Consider the following 15,235-nt stretch of genomic DNA (forward strand, 5'->3'; position numbering starts at 1 on the left):
TTTCTCGATTGCTGGTCATTTCCGCTGGGCCGGATCTCTATATCCTGTTTTTCATGAGTTTTCAACGAAGCTACTGAGATCCCAAAAAATTGTCTGTTTTTTGAACCATACCTTATCTTCATATGACATTGAGCTAAATGAAACCCTCGATGCCGCATAATGTCGTATTGAACTATCCTAGTCTCGTCGTTCTAATGTTTTATGTAAATTTTTTTACGTTGAAGTGAGTTCGCTATACTTACCAGCATTGATTAGTCAGATAATATACGGAAGGGTCAACGACACCCATTGAAACGCTCATGGTGTAATCCAACTCTATATCATTATCAATATAATTCAGTAAAATTCACGCGCGGCTTTTGTACAGAAAATAATCAAGTGACCTATGCAAGTATGATTAAGCTAATGGCGTCGGCTATTCCGGTTGTTTTGCTGTTGTGAAAATTGATTATCCCAGATCGGCTGCTGATTCTGCTGATAAAAATTATTGTAATGAGATTGCTGTTGTTGCTTCGGGTTCGGTTGATAGGATGATCCCTGGTTGAATTGTTGCTGATTCTGGCTTTGCATCGGATTCGTTTCCCAAATGGAATTGTTGGTCTTTTGGTCGAATCCTTGCGACTGATTTGTTGTCATCATTTCGTCGGACTCCCATATCGACATGTGATTTGGCTTCCTTCGGTTGGCTTGGTGGAAATTGTTGTTTTTGTTCGATGAACTTTGTGGCTGTTGATGAGAATTTGTTGACGCGTTTTGCTGCTGGAAACGCTGATGCTGGTGATTAGTGTTGTTTTGTTGAGGCTGATTGAAGTTTTGTTGGTTGAACGGCTCTGAAGATCGGAAATTTTGGTTGCATTGATTGGAATTCCCGATGTTCATTGACGCATGGTGCTGTGGATATGTGTCGCCTGCGTTGTTGGATCGATTCGAAAAGTTTCTGCCACTCGATGCATTGACGGTCGAATTGTCCATTTTGTTGGCATTTCTCATACTTCTGTTGAACAAATTGAACGCAAAACCCGTTCCGCCCTCCATTAAACTTTGTGGTTTACTATGAGGCTGTTGTGGTGCAGGTGCGTGAGACAATGGCTGCGAGTGAGACGATGATTGAGAGTGCGATGAGGAATGCGACGGTTCTGTTCTTGCCGAATAATCGAATTCGCTTTGGCTCATACGCACACCATACAGATATGGTGTTTCCGACGAATCTCTCGATTGACTGGCATAGTTTGCGGTGAGTTCCTCCAGACGCTCCTTAGAAATTTTCATTTTTTGAATGAGGAACGCAGTCGCAATTTGTTTACTAACTTCGAAAAGACTTTCGTGTCTCCGTTCACTTTCCGTTGGTGAAGGTTTCGGATGCTCCGTCCATGATCTGTCGTTGCTCACCTCTTTCTTGTCGCTGGGAGTAGGTTCGTCCTTAACTTTAGTCACCGATATTTTCTTGTCGATTATCGCAACGATGGACTCGACATTTCGTATTGCTCGGCGAACAGCGTTGATTTGCTGATTGTTGACGATTTTCGCTATGATCAAACCCTTCAGCTTTTCCTTCACCGTATCCAGAAGCACACTGTTCTCCTCATTCATCAATACGTCGTCAGCCAAATTCGCTTTCAATTTCTCCAAATGTACAGCCTTTGAAAGCAAGTCCAGCACTTTCTTTCCCAATGTGGACCCTAACTGATCCTCCAGAGCGGCCAATAGTCGCAACACCGATATAACCGTCAATGGTTCATCATCAGCGTTGTCTTCACTAACCGTTTCCGTTGAGTACTGCGTTTGCATCCTAGTTTCCTCTTTGTCATAACGGTACGACGATGATGATGACGGTGCCGCCGGATCGTTGTAGCTGTAGGATGACGACCGTGGATAGTAATCCGCAGACAGGTTGAGTTTCTTACGAATTTCGAATTTCTTCAGAGCAATTTCGTCTTCGTACAATTCCCTCAGTCGACGGAGCCAATATTTTGACCATTCCGGTGAGAAGTCGAATTTCGATGGATCTCTGCCAGCTGTAGACAAACAATTGGTTGGAATTTCCGCCGGGTTGGATGAATTTTGTTGTTCTTTCATTTACCTGCTTCAAGTTCCTTGCTACGTCTTGTCCAATACCGTTTCCATTCGCTGGGATACATTGGATGCTTTTCGGGATACTTTTCGTATTCTTGCAATAAATTCGTTGCATTTCTGACGGCCTTTTCTGTCATAGCTCTGAAACGAGATTTGAGTCTGAATTTTCTCTTTCCGATTTCTGGTCGAAGTGCCCTTACCGGTATCGTTCGTATTTGTGGTCTTCCGTTTCATCATCTCTTACATAACTGGACGATCGGCGGGAACTCGAATTTTTTCTGTGAAATGAAGGAAGTTCTTGTCAGATATCAGAAAACAATTAGAAGCGAAAATAATCAGAAAGTCAAATAAATTGCATAAGACGCAATGGAACAGCCGGTTTTTGATGAATTTTGTTTGTGTAAGAAGGTGCGGGAAATGAGGAAAATTAGGAAAATACGCCGTTCAAAGACGTTGAAACACCAAAGTGGTGACCAGAATAAGTTTTACAACAACAACGCTGTTTTTCTGGCTGGAAATAGGATGAAACTCAGGCTGTTTTGAAACTCATTCTGGAGATAATTTGCAGGCTTTACTTTGTTCACATGTCTTTGAGTGCCAGCCTAACCGTTTGCAAAAAAGCTGGCCAAAGCTTGACTTCTTATGCTGCAAAACAGCGAGAGAAATGTGGAGTCAGATTCAAGGAATTGATAGGTTGTCGGCGTATATCTTCGCGAGTGTCTGGTCAAAACTGATGATCAATACGTCAAATGAAAGGTATTGGCGAGACAAATCATAACATTGAAATTTGTCAAATATTAGAGTCGTGGATCAGTAGCTACTGCCAAGAAAGCACGCAAAACAGGTCAAAATAGAGTGTTTTGCTTGTTTTTCACAAATGTATCTCGGAATTTTTGCTCCAAATCGATACATCGAATGAAAGGTGGCTAGAAAACCAGTCATTGGTTTGCGATCTGTTGCCCTTACTGCGTGTATATTTTCCTACTTTTCCCGCGCCTCCCTGATCAACCCTAATCTTAACGAACTAACGGTATTGTTGAAATTTTGGATTTTTTTATCTGATGGTTGGATGGATGTGATGATAAGGAGCAAGCAAAAATTGAAATGTAATTTTCGTGAAACTACTCTTGGTCTTGAAGCAACAGTTGGCCTGTCAGGATAATACTGCCCAATCATTTCAACTGCTTCATTTTGGGAGACACTAGGTATGACTCCATACCCCATATGAGTTACGCATAAATTTTGTAAAAATTGACCGAAATTACCTTCTCCTTGCACTGGAATCATCGTCACTGTCACTACTTATCAAATCGAGATTGATTTGCTCGACCTCAATCGAATCGACTGCTTTCGTTGAACTGCTACTTAAACAAAATGGGGCACGTGAGTTTCAGTTTCAAGAAACAATTCGACAGATTCGTACCTGATCTTACGCTTGAATGACGCAGTCACACTATCACTGCTAGAAATCGAATCGAAGCTACTGCGTTTTCCTCTTGTCGTGTCAACACGAGGCCGTTTGGCCACCACGTTCATTGCTTTATTTTTCGTAGTCTCAGCAAGTTCTGTAATCGTAAACGGGCATTAGCGTCAACGGAATCTATTGGCCAAAAAAATTTCGATTTTACTTTCGAATGCACTTTGGATGGCTTTGTGATCAACTACACCAACAAAAGTCGAACCAGATTTTTCGTCGAAATGACGCTCACCAGCCAATCGTTTCATATACATGGCTCTGTTGGTCGTATAATCGTTGTTTTCGAAGACACTAGGCACCATGCGACCGTATGCATCTTCTATAGAATCGCATACAGCTTCAACAACACCAGCCAGGACATTCTTTGCACTTTTATGGTGTCGGTATTGAGACAGAGACACCATGACCGTTGAGAAATGTTTTTCCTGTGTGTAGTTGAAGATCATGAACAAAATGGAGGAGATAAAAACGTCTCGAAACCTACCAGGTATTTGCATCGATGTTCATAGCTCTTGATGTGATCGATAATATCTTTGGTATCACAAATTAAATCGCACAATGCACAATGGTAGGTGCGTGGCCGCCTATCGCCCATAATCAATTCAATCACGTATTCCAATCCGAGCATCGGCGATGTACGATATTTGCTGAGTATCACCTGCAGTTCGGCCACCGGTTTCACCAAATCTTCGAAACCGGGCGGAACCGGCTCACCGGGAGAGATTTGCATTTTGTTGGATTTGATCACTTTTAAGTTGTCGTTTTCAACGTGGTTCTGGCTCACTGTGTTTGGTTTGGTGTTGGACTGATCATTGGTTAGACCTTCGCCACATCGGCCCAACTTTTCGCGTAACAGGAGCTCTTTTCGTGTGTACTGATTATCACGCGTAGAATCCTGGAAAAGAATATTTCGGTTAGGAGATCCAGTAGAATCTAGGGGCGCCGATGAAATCTATTAAATTTTCCAGGATAAGGTAGTTGCTGAGCTTCTCAGGAATATTGACAAAATGGGAAGATACCACAGGCGTGCTGGTTATTTGTTATGATTACACCGAAGGAACGACAGTAGGCGAACAGAGTATAACAGTTTGAACCGTTCGAAAATGTTAACAAACGGAAAGATACAAAAATGGAAGCGACGGTACAGTCAGTCTTTAATCAAACAAATTATCAGAAGCCGTCGGTAAATTTTCGATTGCGTTCATAGAATTTCTGCAACCCGACACACAAGACAATCAGCAATTTCTACTGTTTCACATTCACCTTAGCTCACATACGTTGACACACAATTTGCATTTCAGAATCACGGAATCACCGTACACACACCGCTTTTCCACTTCAATTCTAATGGAAACAGAATTTTCGGTACTTCAGCACAGCACTTCCTAATCTCATCAATAATTGCGTTAAACCTTTAATTTCCAAGTTTTATGTGTTCTTAAGAAATATGCAAGAATCTAATGACAACATCCACCATATTACAATCGAACTGTCAAATTAGAGTTATGCAGTGGTGTTGTTGCGGTGAACACAGGGTTACTCGAATACATTTTCAAATGTTGAAAGGAAACAAAATCGTTACTTGCGCAACGAGCAAGAACTTTTTTTTTTACATGCTTCGGGCGCAAAATGAGGGCAATTTTTTTTCTGATTTTCCGCCTCTTGCATTAAATTAGGTTTATGGTTAGAGCATCAGCCCGGCAAGTTGAAGATTGTGGGTACAGTCCCCATCCGTGAACCAAACTTTTCTTTTCAAATTTAATTTCATTCCAATTCGCCTAGTCGGTTGGCCTGTAGAGGCGCCACATTTTTAGACCCGTACGAAGTACTGGGGTCTTATAGGTTTACGCATACGTTTGTAACACGTCGTATTGGATTCCCTGAGTAAGGGGAAACCTATTGTGGTTGTCCATAGATGCCAAATCAGCGAAAAAAAATGTACGTCCGTCCGTCTGTCTGTCCGTCTGTCTGTCTGCACGATAACTTGAGTAAAACACACCCGATTTCTAAGATACTTTTGTTTCCCGTTTGGTAATGTCAATAAAAAAGGCTAAGTTCGAAGATGGGCGATTTTGGGTCGACCCCTCCTGAGCTGGGGCCCAATAAGTGCCTAAGTGTTTTTCGACGATATCTCCGGACATTTAAAAGCTGCACTTATAAGTGATACGTCAAATAAAAGGTATTTACAATACCAATCGACAAAAAAAAGTTTTTGGAAATCGGGTGACCGACTCGTGAGTTAAACCACTTGGTGTGAACCAGGTACAGGGCGCGAAGCAGTTTTTGCTTGTAGGTCGACCAAATTTGAACATATTTCGTCTGTTTTTGCTATATTAGATAGGTATTGTACCAATCAGGGAAAAAAAAGTTTATGAAATTCGGTTGACCAGAGCGTGAGCTAGGTCTCTTGGAGTGAGCTCTTATCTGGCTACTCGGCCGTACAGTGAGCGTGGAGTATTTTGTCAATATCTCGAGTAAATTTTGACCGAATTTCATGCATTTTTTTTGTTTGAAAGGTATTAACGAATGTAAAGCGTCGGTAAAATTTCCGGTCTCCTAACAAAATGGCTGCCGGTGGCCATATTGGATTTTATTAAAAGTGATATATCTTGGGAAAAATGGTACTTAGAGTGTTTCTGTTAACATAGAAATAATTTGTTATGTGTGTGGGGTGTTTCAGGCATTCCATATATAGACATCTATATATGTCTATATTCACCTATATTGAGCTATATACAGGCATATAGAGGTATATAATAGCATATATTATGTGTAATGTTTATTTATAGGAAAATATAGGTAAATATAGCGATATATAGCTGTTCAAATAGGAATTTATGAAAGTTGACTTCGTACGGGGCTGTCTAAATTGCCTCCGGCAATTTTCTTGTATATGATAACAAGGCAAAGAAAGATAATGTAAGTGATTTTAAAGGGCGAATAGCTTTTCGGTAGAGAATGAAGTAAAAGAAATGAAGAGTTTCACAGTAAAGGCTTTTGATACGAATAGGTGTTTCGTACGGGTCGGCGTTAGCTATGTTTTTATAGTACTTCATTCTTACTATTTTATTCTATTTTTTTGTGAAACATCTTCACATTGATTCATTCCTATGAAATGTCACAGCAGTGAAGTTGGTTCACATGAAAATAAGCGCAGTGACAGCAGTAATTTTATGACAGAATGTACTAAAATACGGGAAAACTCTATTACATTTCTTCTTAGTTTCTAAACATCATTCTCCTATATGGTTTACGATTTCTGATAATTATTGTACCAGTTCTAATTACTTTCACTAACCATTAGTCAAAATCTTGCATTAACTCTGAGTTGATCACGAAGGCGGGGACACACAAATTGAGATCGGCTACGAAGTTTATATGAAAAAGGCAACGTAACAAAAACGAAATTCCGAATTTTCCCAATTTTTTTTTTTCTTAACTTCTTTCGACACGCTCTCAGCATGTAAAATCCATTACGTAAGTCGGGATAAAACGACGAAAAGTCTCAATTTCGTGTGTTTATTGACCACGGCTTCGCCTCGAATACTTTTTACCCGACTAGGGATAAAAAGATGAAAAGTAGAGTTGTCGTGGGAATTTTCTTGATTCGAGGCGAAGCCGAGGTCAATAAACACACAAAAACTCGCTTGGAAATTGTTCAATATATGCATTTTCGGGCCCCCATGGAAATTGTTAATTGCATGTACACGTACATAACAACGACATTCCCTAGAGGAGAATGATGTTTGGAAACTGAGAAGAAATGTAATAGTTATTTATACAACCGAGTGATAAATTTTTTTTAGGCACTAGATGTGAAGATTGTCACTCGAGGCCGTAGGCATTTATTATCGAGTTCTATACAACGTTTTTCGCAATAAAGGCAACGGAAAGTACTTTTCGTCACTTGTTGCGAAATAGAGTTTTCCCTTATTTTAGTACATTCTGTCATAAAAATACTGCTGTCACTGCGCTTATTTTCATGTGAACCAACTTCATATGGTGACATTCGTTTTGTAATGACAAATGGGAAGTTGGTTCACATGAAAATAAGCTGCAGAGAAAGAAGTACTATAAAAAAAAGTTGCGCCTCTACAGGCCAACCCACTTCTCCCAGGGACACGTATAAAGTAGCATACATTGGATGCTGGTAGTAATTCAGGGGCAATGTTTTGATACTCGCGAACTCAATTTTGTGGTATTGAAGCAACTCGGTCTGGAAACTGTTATTTTGACTCGTGTAGTTGCATAATTAACAGTTTCCAAAGCTCTTTGCTTAAAAACACTCTCGTGATTTCAACTAGTATCACAAAATTGACCCCTCATCATTAAAACATGAAAAGTACAGTTTTCGACGCATGTAGTATATAAGAGCCTTTTAGCATCGTTAAGAATTTCCCACGTCGTTTAGAAAAACACATTTTTCCTAATGACGGTGGAAATAGCGAACGAGTCCTCCGGCTCGTGCTGTAATCGGGTTCGCTAAAAAGCCTCTTAACGCGCATTAGGAAAAATACTATTTCACTTAGCACGACAAACGAGGCTGAGATTAAGAGTCAATTCGCCAAAACTTCAACCAAGTTGTATGAAACATGAAAACAAGCCATCAGCGATTTTCGGCGGGTACACAGTAATCGATTCAGGTGATCCTCCTGAGTCATTTGCAACAAAAAAAAAATCCTCGAAATAATTATGTTTTCACGCCAGAAATCATGAAAAAATGTACTGCGCGAGGGTGACCAAAATAGTTTTTGTTGCATATCACCAAGAATACGTAACGCATTTATCTGAAATTATGGTCATTGGTAGAGGTGTTGACGCCGCATAAGCTGGCCTTTAAAACTTTTCGAAATTTTGCCAAAAAATCTGCGTCGCAAAGTGGCAGATGTTCAGGAACAGACCTGCAGGAAAATTTATCTGCCACATGCGACGCAGATTTTTTTGGTAAAATTTTTGTTGTTTCCAGTCAAATTTTTTTTGGTAAAAATTATTTGGTAGATGATGAGAAAAACTAAGCCAGTTTGTTTGAACTAATTGGGTGTAAAATTTAATTTTTGTGTAACGAAGCTGAAAGCGTCAACTTTAGCGATAGAGATTTTTGTTGGGATATCAGTCGTTTTAGAAGTGTAGTCAACACTGCTTCTTATAACAGTTTACAGCTCTAATTCAAAAATTTGACGAAAATCGAAAATTTGACAGAAATCGAAAATCGAAAATTTGACGAAATTTGACAAAATTCAAAAATTTGACGAAATTTGAAAATTTGACGAAAATCGAAAATTGGACGAAATTCGAAAATTGGACGAAATTCGAAAATTTGACGAAATTTGAAAATTGGACGAAGAAAGTAACTCTATCTGCAACCGCATTCAAGAAATAGCTCTAAAACTCTAATTGACTCACCCATTTCCAATTTTTGACATTTTTCACATATGCCCCTCTGTTCTACTCATAAAACTCTGAGACTTTGCCGAAGAAAGTAACTCTCTATCTGCCACCATTCACAAAATAACTCTAAAACCCTAATTGACCCACTCATTTCTAACATTCGGCATTTTTCACATATGCCCCAGGGCTTATTATTGGAAATTTTTTAAGAATTTTTTAAGAATTTTAAAGAATTTTTGAGAATTTAAAGAATTTTTAGGAATTTTTAAGAATTTTTAGGAATTTTTAAGAATTTTTAAGAATTTTTTAAGAATTTGGTTGTTTTTGCTGTAAAAAATTAAGTTCATGCAAATTTACGTATCTAAGTCAATTTTTAATTGTCAATTACGATTATAAAATCGAACAATTCAAAATTCAATTTTATCTCATGAAGTTGTGTCTGATACGATTTCGACTGATGAAGTCGCTCTGACATAGTGGCGACATATCTTAAACGAGCTGGACATAATGCTCAAATGAAAGCATTGTCAAAGCGACAAAAAACCATTAATTAATGTAAAGACAGTTTTGAGTTTGAAACTAGGCCCCATCTCCCTTGACTCACTAACTTTTCCAATAATTGCAGTCCCAGTTTTCTTACTATTTTTGAATAAGCTGGTGTTTTTAAGAACACAAAATTATAGTCAGATGAAAAAGCGATACAATAATGGTCTATTTGCTACATCATTGATTGTGTATCTCTTTTATTTTCACTGGCCGTTTAGAAAACTCAAAATTAATTTAATTTTCTGAAGAAACAAAGAGAGCTCTGAGTTGAAGGTTCAGCGAGCGATGTTTTACACCCAATAAAAATGAGTCTACTAAAAAGCGCTAGAAAGATGGCATATTTCTTACCTAAATCGTGTGAATTACTGCCCTCGCTTCGCTCTGGTCGCAATATTTACGCTCGTTCAAATATTCCCTTTCATAAGCTTTTTAAGCATGGGAAAAATTCTTTTAAGAATATCCAATAGTCCAATAAAAATCCAATCTTCAAACTTAACTACCCACTGGTCGGAACCACCAGAAAATAATTAATGTCATGTACATCCATGCTTAAACTTACTTTTAAAACTCACCGAATGAACTAAGACCCATGTACCTCCAAACCACAGACTACCTAAATCCATATCTCTATAAACAGTACATGTGATTACCTTTCTAATGACGCGCCACACGGCTCGTGTAACTGGAGAAACTTTTGTAAGAAAAGTGCAAGTTTTTAGTTTTTGATCACCTTTCACCAGCCACACAAGCTTCGAAGAATTTTTTTGAAAGTGCTTTTGGCTTCTAGGGTTGAAGTCCGTTCTAGGCACATATAAAAAATTCCACATATAAAAAATGCGACCGATTTCGGTAGGCTGTTTTTTCAAAGAATCCCTATAAAGAATTACTTAAGTTATCGCGGCAGCAAGTGTACGCACGTTTTCTGTATTTAACGTTTTACGCCAATGTAGCACATTTTCAATCATTTCATCACATTGAACTTAGCGTTATGTACATTAAGGTTATTTTCTGTCATAAAACCCTGACTTTCACATTAAATGCAAAATATTTTTGAATTTTTTTAAAGAATTTTTTAGGAATTTTTTAAGAATTTTTAAGAATTTTTAAGAATTTTTAAGAATTTTTATGAATTTTAAGAATTTTTTAAGAATTTTTAAGAATTTTGAGAAATTTTAGAATTATTTAAGAATTTTTAGAATTTTGAGAACTGAAATTCCCAATAATAAGCCCTGATATGCCCCTATGTTCTACTCGTAAAACTCTGAGACTTTGCCGAAGAAAGTAACTCTCTATATCTCATAAGCCAAAAAATATTAGTCCTTTCATCCTACGCTCCAGTAGCTCAAAATTTGGTCACTCTGACCACTCTAGCTCAACCGGATCTGCACCAATTTTTCTAATTATTTTTTTGTTCGATTTGTGTGGCGAATACCTTTCATTTGATGGGTCTTACGCCTCAGTAGGTTTCAATACAGCTGAGCTACAGCCGAAAACGCGTTCCCAACGCTCGAAAACCACACTCAGAAACCACTTCGAGGCCAATAAAACAAAATTATGATTTTTCCTGGGGTAGTGGCGTATCATATTTTCATTTTATGCCCACCCTGAGGCTCCTGCAAAATTTCATGGAGATCGGCTGACTAGTTTCCGAGATCGACCGTCGATAGATAGACAGATAGACAGAAACATACAGAGTAAGTTGAAAGATTTTGATTGTTTGGAAAAAGTCAATTTGGTGCATTTTCTAAGAAAAATAACCAACTTCAAAACGATGTATCATGTATCTCCGGCAATTTTAAACCTACATAGTCGAGTGATAGCTCGTTTTGCTTGTATTTGAAGCGAGAATATGATAGATTTTGTGGTGATAAAGTCCAAAGGGCAAAAACTGAAATGTTTGGCTATACATAGTTGCCGCGTCTTTCTTCGTTCTTTTTTTGGGGGTTAGACTGCGTCAAGTCCTCCGCTATCGCTCCGGACATGATTAAGCAACGCAATGTAAATGTTTTAGTCATATTCAAAAGTCACTCAAAGAATTAGCAGAGAAGTCTGTAAACATTTATAGTATTGGAACCATCAACCATTTTACGTTTACGTTTATTTATTGCCATAATACGTTAAGTCCTCTTTGGATTTCAATTGCTTTTTAAGTTATCGCAAGATTCCTTTGGCGTATGCTACACGTTTAACAAGGGGAGAAAATAGTAATTTCCAACAAGAGCGAAAGTTTGTGGCCAGAGCGAAGCGAGGTGAACACTTAATTTTTCATCAGTGCGTGACGTGAATCACCGCTTTTATCGACGGAAAAGCAGCCATACATGGACCAGAAAAAACATTTTTTGATCAAATCTTTTCGATGTTCATAGATCTTTGAATAGACGTAAGCCTTAAATACACACTTCACAAGTACTATCATCGTGTCACTATACATGCATTAGAAGTGTAATTAGAAACTCAAGACCAGTAGCAATCAGGGAAAAAGTTTTTTGGGTTTTCTGTAACTTTCCCGCTACACTCCAACCATTAGAATCTCGCCGAAATTTGTCGCATTCTTACCGAACTTTTAACTCAGTCTCACTCAGTCTGGATGAATTTGAAACCCAGCAAGACACTATTTGCCCCGACAGTACATGTAATTACCTTGGTACCTCACACGACTTTGTACGGTGACGACGCCGTAAGAAAAATGTATATTTTAGGTTTTCGACCACCTCTCACTCAAAAGCATTTTTGGCTTCAGGGGACCAATCCTTATCTGGGCACACATACAAAAATTTGCTGGAAAATGCGTCCGATTTCGGTAGGTCGTTTTTCGAACGAATTCCTCTGTCTTGTTTACCCCACAGGAGAAACAACAGGTGAGAAAATAAACATTTTCTCACCCGAACTGTCATCTCATCAAAACGCAATCTCTTCACTGCATTTAAATGTAGATCCGAGCCATGGGACAGTCGGGACAGATTCACTTCTCATGGGTCTCATTACGCTGAAACGTAGTGTGTGCACAAATAGTTACGTTAGAACGATTTGTCTGTAAACGTTTAGCTATTGAATCAATTGTGATTGCAACGAAGAATCGCTTTGTTATTAGACATTAGTTTAACTTAAGTCCTAACGACTCTTGACAAGATTTTCGGAACGAACGTTCAACAGTTACAGTAGAAGTAAACCCTTTCTTACCTGATTCATCCTATCGTCACCGTACCGCTTATCCACATCGTGAGAATTACCAGGAACATCATCGTCCAACGACAAATCAATTACGTTCTCGTTCGCACCACTTTCTCTATTCCTTATTTCAATATCAGCCACAATCATTTTGTGATCTGAAATTAAGACATTTTTAGATTGAATTGGGTTAGTCGCGCAATGACCTTCGACATCTCGTTAAAGTGTTCGTGTACACACCTGTCTTAATGTTATTGCGATAGTAGCCGCGTAACATTCGCACAAACACAATGCCATCTCGACTGGTCAGAATATGATCCGTTTGAGCTTCAACCGCTTTAGTTGTACTGGTTTTATCCTTCAGTCGACACGTCGTCAATATCATTTTCCATTTGTAGACCTTGTTCGATCGGAACGTGTTTTTGATAAATAATTTTGCTTCCGCGGCGAGATCTTTCAACAGCCGGCCGTTATAGTTGCACTTGTCGTGGTACAGAAATCGTCCTGGTGCAGTGAGAGAGAAATGGCTCAAAGGAGATTTCAAACAAAATCGACAGATGGACTCACCCATGAAAACTTGATCCGAGCTCGCCAGATCCAATTTGCCCAGCTGAGCATTGAAATCGCCGAAAATAATTACCGGCAGTGATTCGTACAATTTAAGAAAATTCTTCAGTCTTTCGAATTCCACTTCCGTGCCGAGCTCGTCCGTCAAATGGGCCGATATCACTAAAATGGTCGCATCTTTGGAACGTACAAAGCACGAGAAAATGTTCCCGGTAACCGCTTCAAAATTGGTCACGGCCCCTCTGAAGCTGTGTTTGACTAGTATCGCTGTGCCACAGTGAATGCTGTGGTCGTTTTTTCGATTTATTAAATTCCACCGATAGTTGGCCGTCTCCAGCTGGTTCATTTGTAATTTGGTCTCTTGGATGCATGCAATTTGAACCATTTTCTCACTCAGACATCTATCGATGGCATTCCGTTTGTCCATTTCCACGGCGCCACGAACATTCCAGGTGGCAAATTTGATTTTGTCACCGAAATTCGTGTCCTGCTGCTGAAACGATGTGAGATCGTTGTCGTTGATTTCGGTTGTGCTAGATGTGGGCAATGAGGATTGTGATGCTAATATCTGTAGCTGCTGTTCGTGCTGCTGGTGATGTTGTTGTTGATGTTGATGTTGCTGGGCGAACATTGATACATTTTGAAGGATTTGACTGTTGATGATTTGTTGCTGTGTATGGATTAGTTGACTGAGGAAGGGGTTCTGTTGCGGAATCTGTTGAATTATCGCTGGAGCCGGATTGAATAAACCCACGTACGGATTCGGTTGATATTGATAAATCATATCAACATTGATAAGCGGTGGAATTGGCGGAAACATTTTGTTACTACAGACGATTAATACTTGCGATCGTGATTGTGTGTTGTGTCCAATTAGACATGGAGCATGTTGCTTAATATTTTCGGAATATCGATAGTTCACTCAGCATTGCATTAAATTTTACGACGAACCTCGTCGGACACAATTATTTTCGTTGTTAAGGATAGCATTATCGATTCTATTCCGCTTAAGAGTATCGGGTCAATATCAAAAATCAATCGAAAAATTTAATAACACACTTGACAACTACGATCGGGGAACACTAACGACACCTAGACTACGATCTGCTTGTTAGCGTCGTAAATGCAAAAGGTGCAAAACCGATACGGCGGCCACGGCGTTGAAATCGCTAAGTATGGTAACGTAGATTAAGGCGGAGATTTGAAATTGATTTTTTCTGTTCAGTCAATTTGAAATCTCCAATCAGCGATTTTATGCTTTGGACCTTCACTCTACTTTGTCTGTATATGAAGCAGATATTACAGGAGGGGCAAAGAAAACAGAAAAGCGAATCCTTACCGCAGCTACAGTACTAAAGAGACCTAATTCTAATTTTCGCTTTGTTCTCATGTCAAACTTAACAGATGAACAAAAGAAAAATTTGAATTAGGTCCCCTTCGCGTCGCACCTAGAGTTACAATGTAAGCCATGAGTTCTACCTCCTGGAACATAAATTAACCAGTTACAGACGGCAAGCATATGACATGTATTATTCCCTTGACTGAAAGTCAGGGTCTTACACCAGAAAATACCGAACAATGTGGGTAACAAAAAGGTTCACTGTGATTGAAAATGTATGAAATGCTGTAAAAACGTTAAATGTGGGTAACAAAAAGGAAGAGAGTTTTCAAAATATTCGGATTTTTTATTGAAATTTAAATTTTTCCGGGTGCCAATAGTCTATTTATAATGCTGTGGCTAATGGCACCAGGTGCCAATAGTCTCTTTATAATACTGTGGCTAATGGCACCGGGTGCGATTAGCATTAGTATAATAAAGAGACTATTGACACCTGGTGCCATTAGCCACAGTATAATAAAGATACTATTGACACCAGGTGTCATTAGCCACAGTACTATAAAGAGACTATTGGCACCCGGTGCCAATAGCATATTCGTAACAAAAAATCGTTGAGGGGACGATAACTTGAGTAATTTTTAACCAATTTGGATGATTATTTTTATTTAAATACGTGG

The 15,235-nt window shown here is 38.9% G+C and overlaps 1 protein-coding gene across 1 annotated transcript; it reads right to left on the minus strand.

Moving 5' to 3' along the window:
* Nucleotides 1-303: 303 nt before the first annotated feature.
* Nucleotides 304-14,309, minus strand: LOC119082077. The gene is made up of 10 exons (XM_037191417.1): nucleotides 13,220-14,309; nucleotides 12,893-13,156; nucleotides 12,665-12,810; nucleotides 4,035-4,445; nucleotides 3,702-3,975; nucleotides 3,497-3,638; nucleotides 3,339-3,434; nucleotides 2,274-2,351; nucleotides 2,081-2,214; nucleotides 304-2,015 (listed from the first exon to the last, which is right to left on the minus strand). Exons 1-10 carry the CDS (start codon nucleotides 14,037-14,039, stop codon nucleotides 403-405), a joined length of 3,978 nt encoding a protein of 1,325 aa, XP_037047312.1. The 5' UTR covers nucleotides 14,040-14,309; the 3' UTR covers nucleotides 304-402.
* Between the last annotated feature and the right edge of the window lie 926 nt (nucleotides 14,310-15,235).

The sequence above is a fragment of the Bradysia coprophila genome, unplaced genomic scaffold (genome assembly GCF_014529535.1).
Source record: "Bradysia coprophila strain Holo2 unplaced genomic scaffold, BU_Bcop_v1 contig_373, whole genome shotgun sequence".
Lineage (NCBI taxonomy): Eukaryota > Metazoa > Arthropoda > Insecta > Diptera > Sciaridae > Bradysia > Bradysia coprophila.

Bases quoted from the DNA above. Each gene is read 5' to 3' on its own strand.
- LOC119082077 (XM_037191417.1), bottom strand. From the start codon at position 14,039: ATGTTTCCGCCAATTCCACCGCTTATCAATGTTGATATGATTTATCAA. The intron at 12,811-12,892 runs GTGTGTACACGA...TCTTAATTTCAG, and splicing joins TCGCAATAACATTAAGACAG to ATCACAAAATGATTGTGGCT. The intron at 2,352-3,338 runs GTAATTTCGGTC...TTCATTTCACAG, and splicing joins GATTCCAGTGCAAGGAGAAG to AAAAAATTCGAGTTCCCGCC.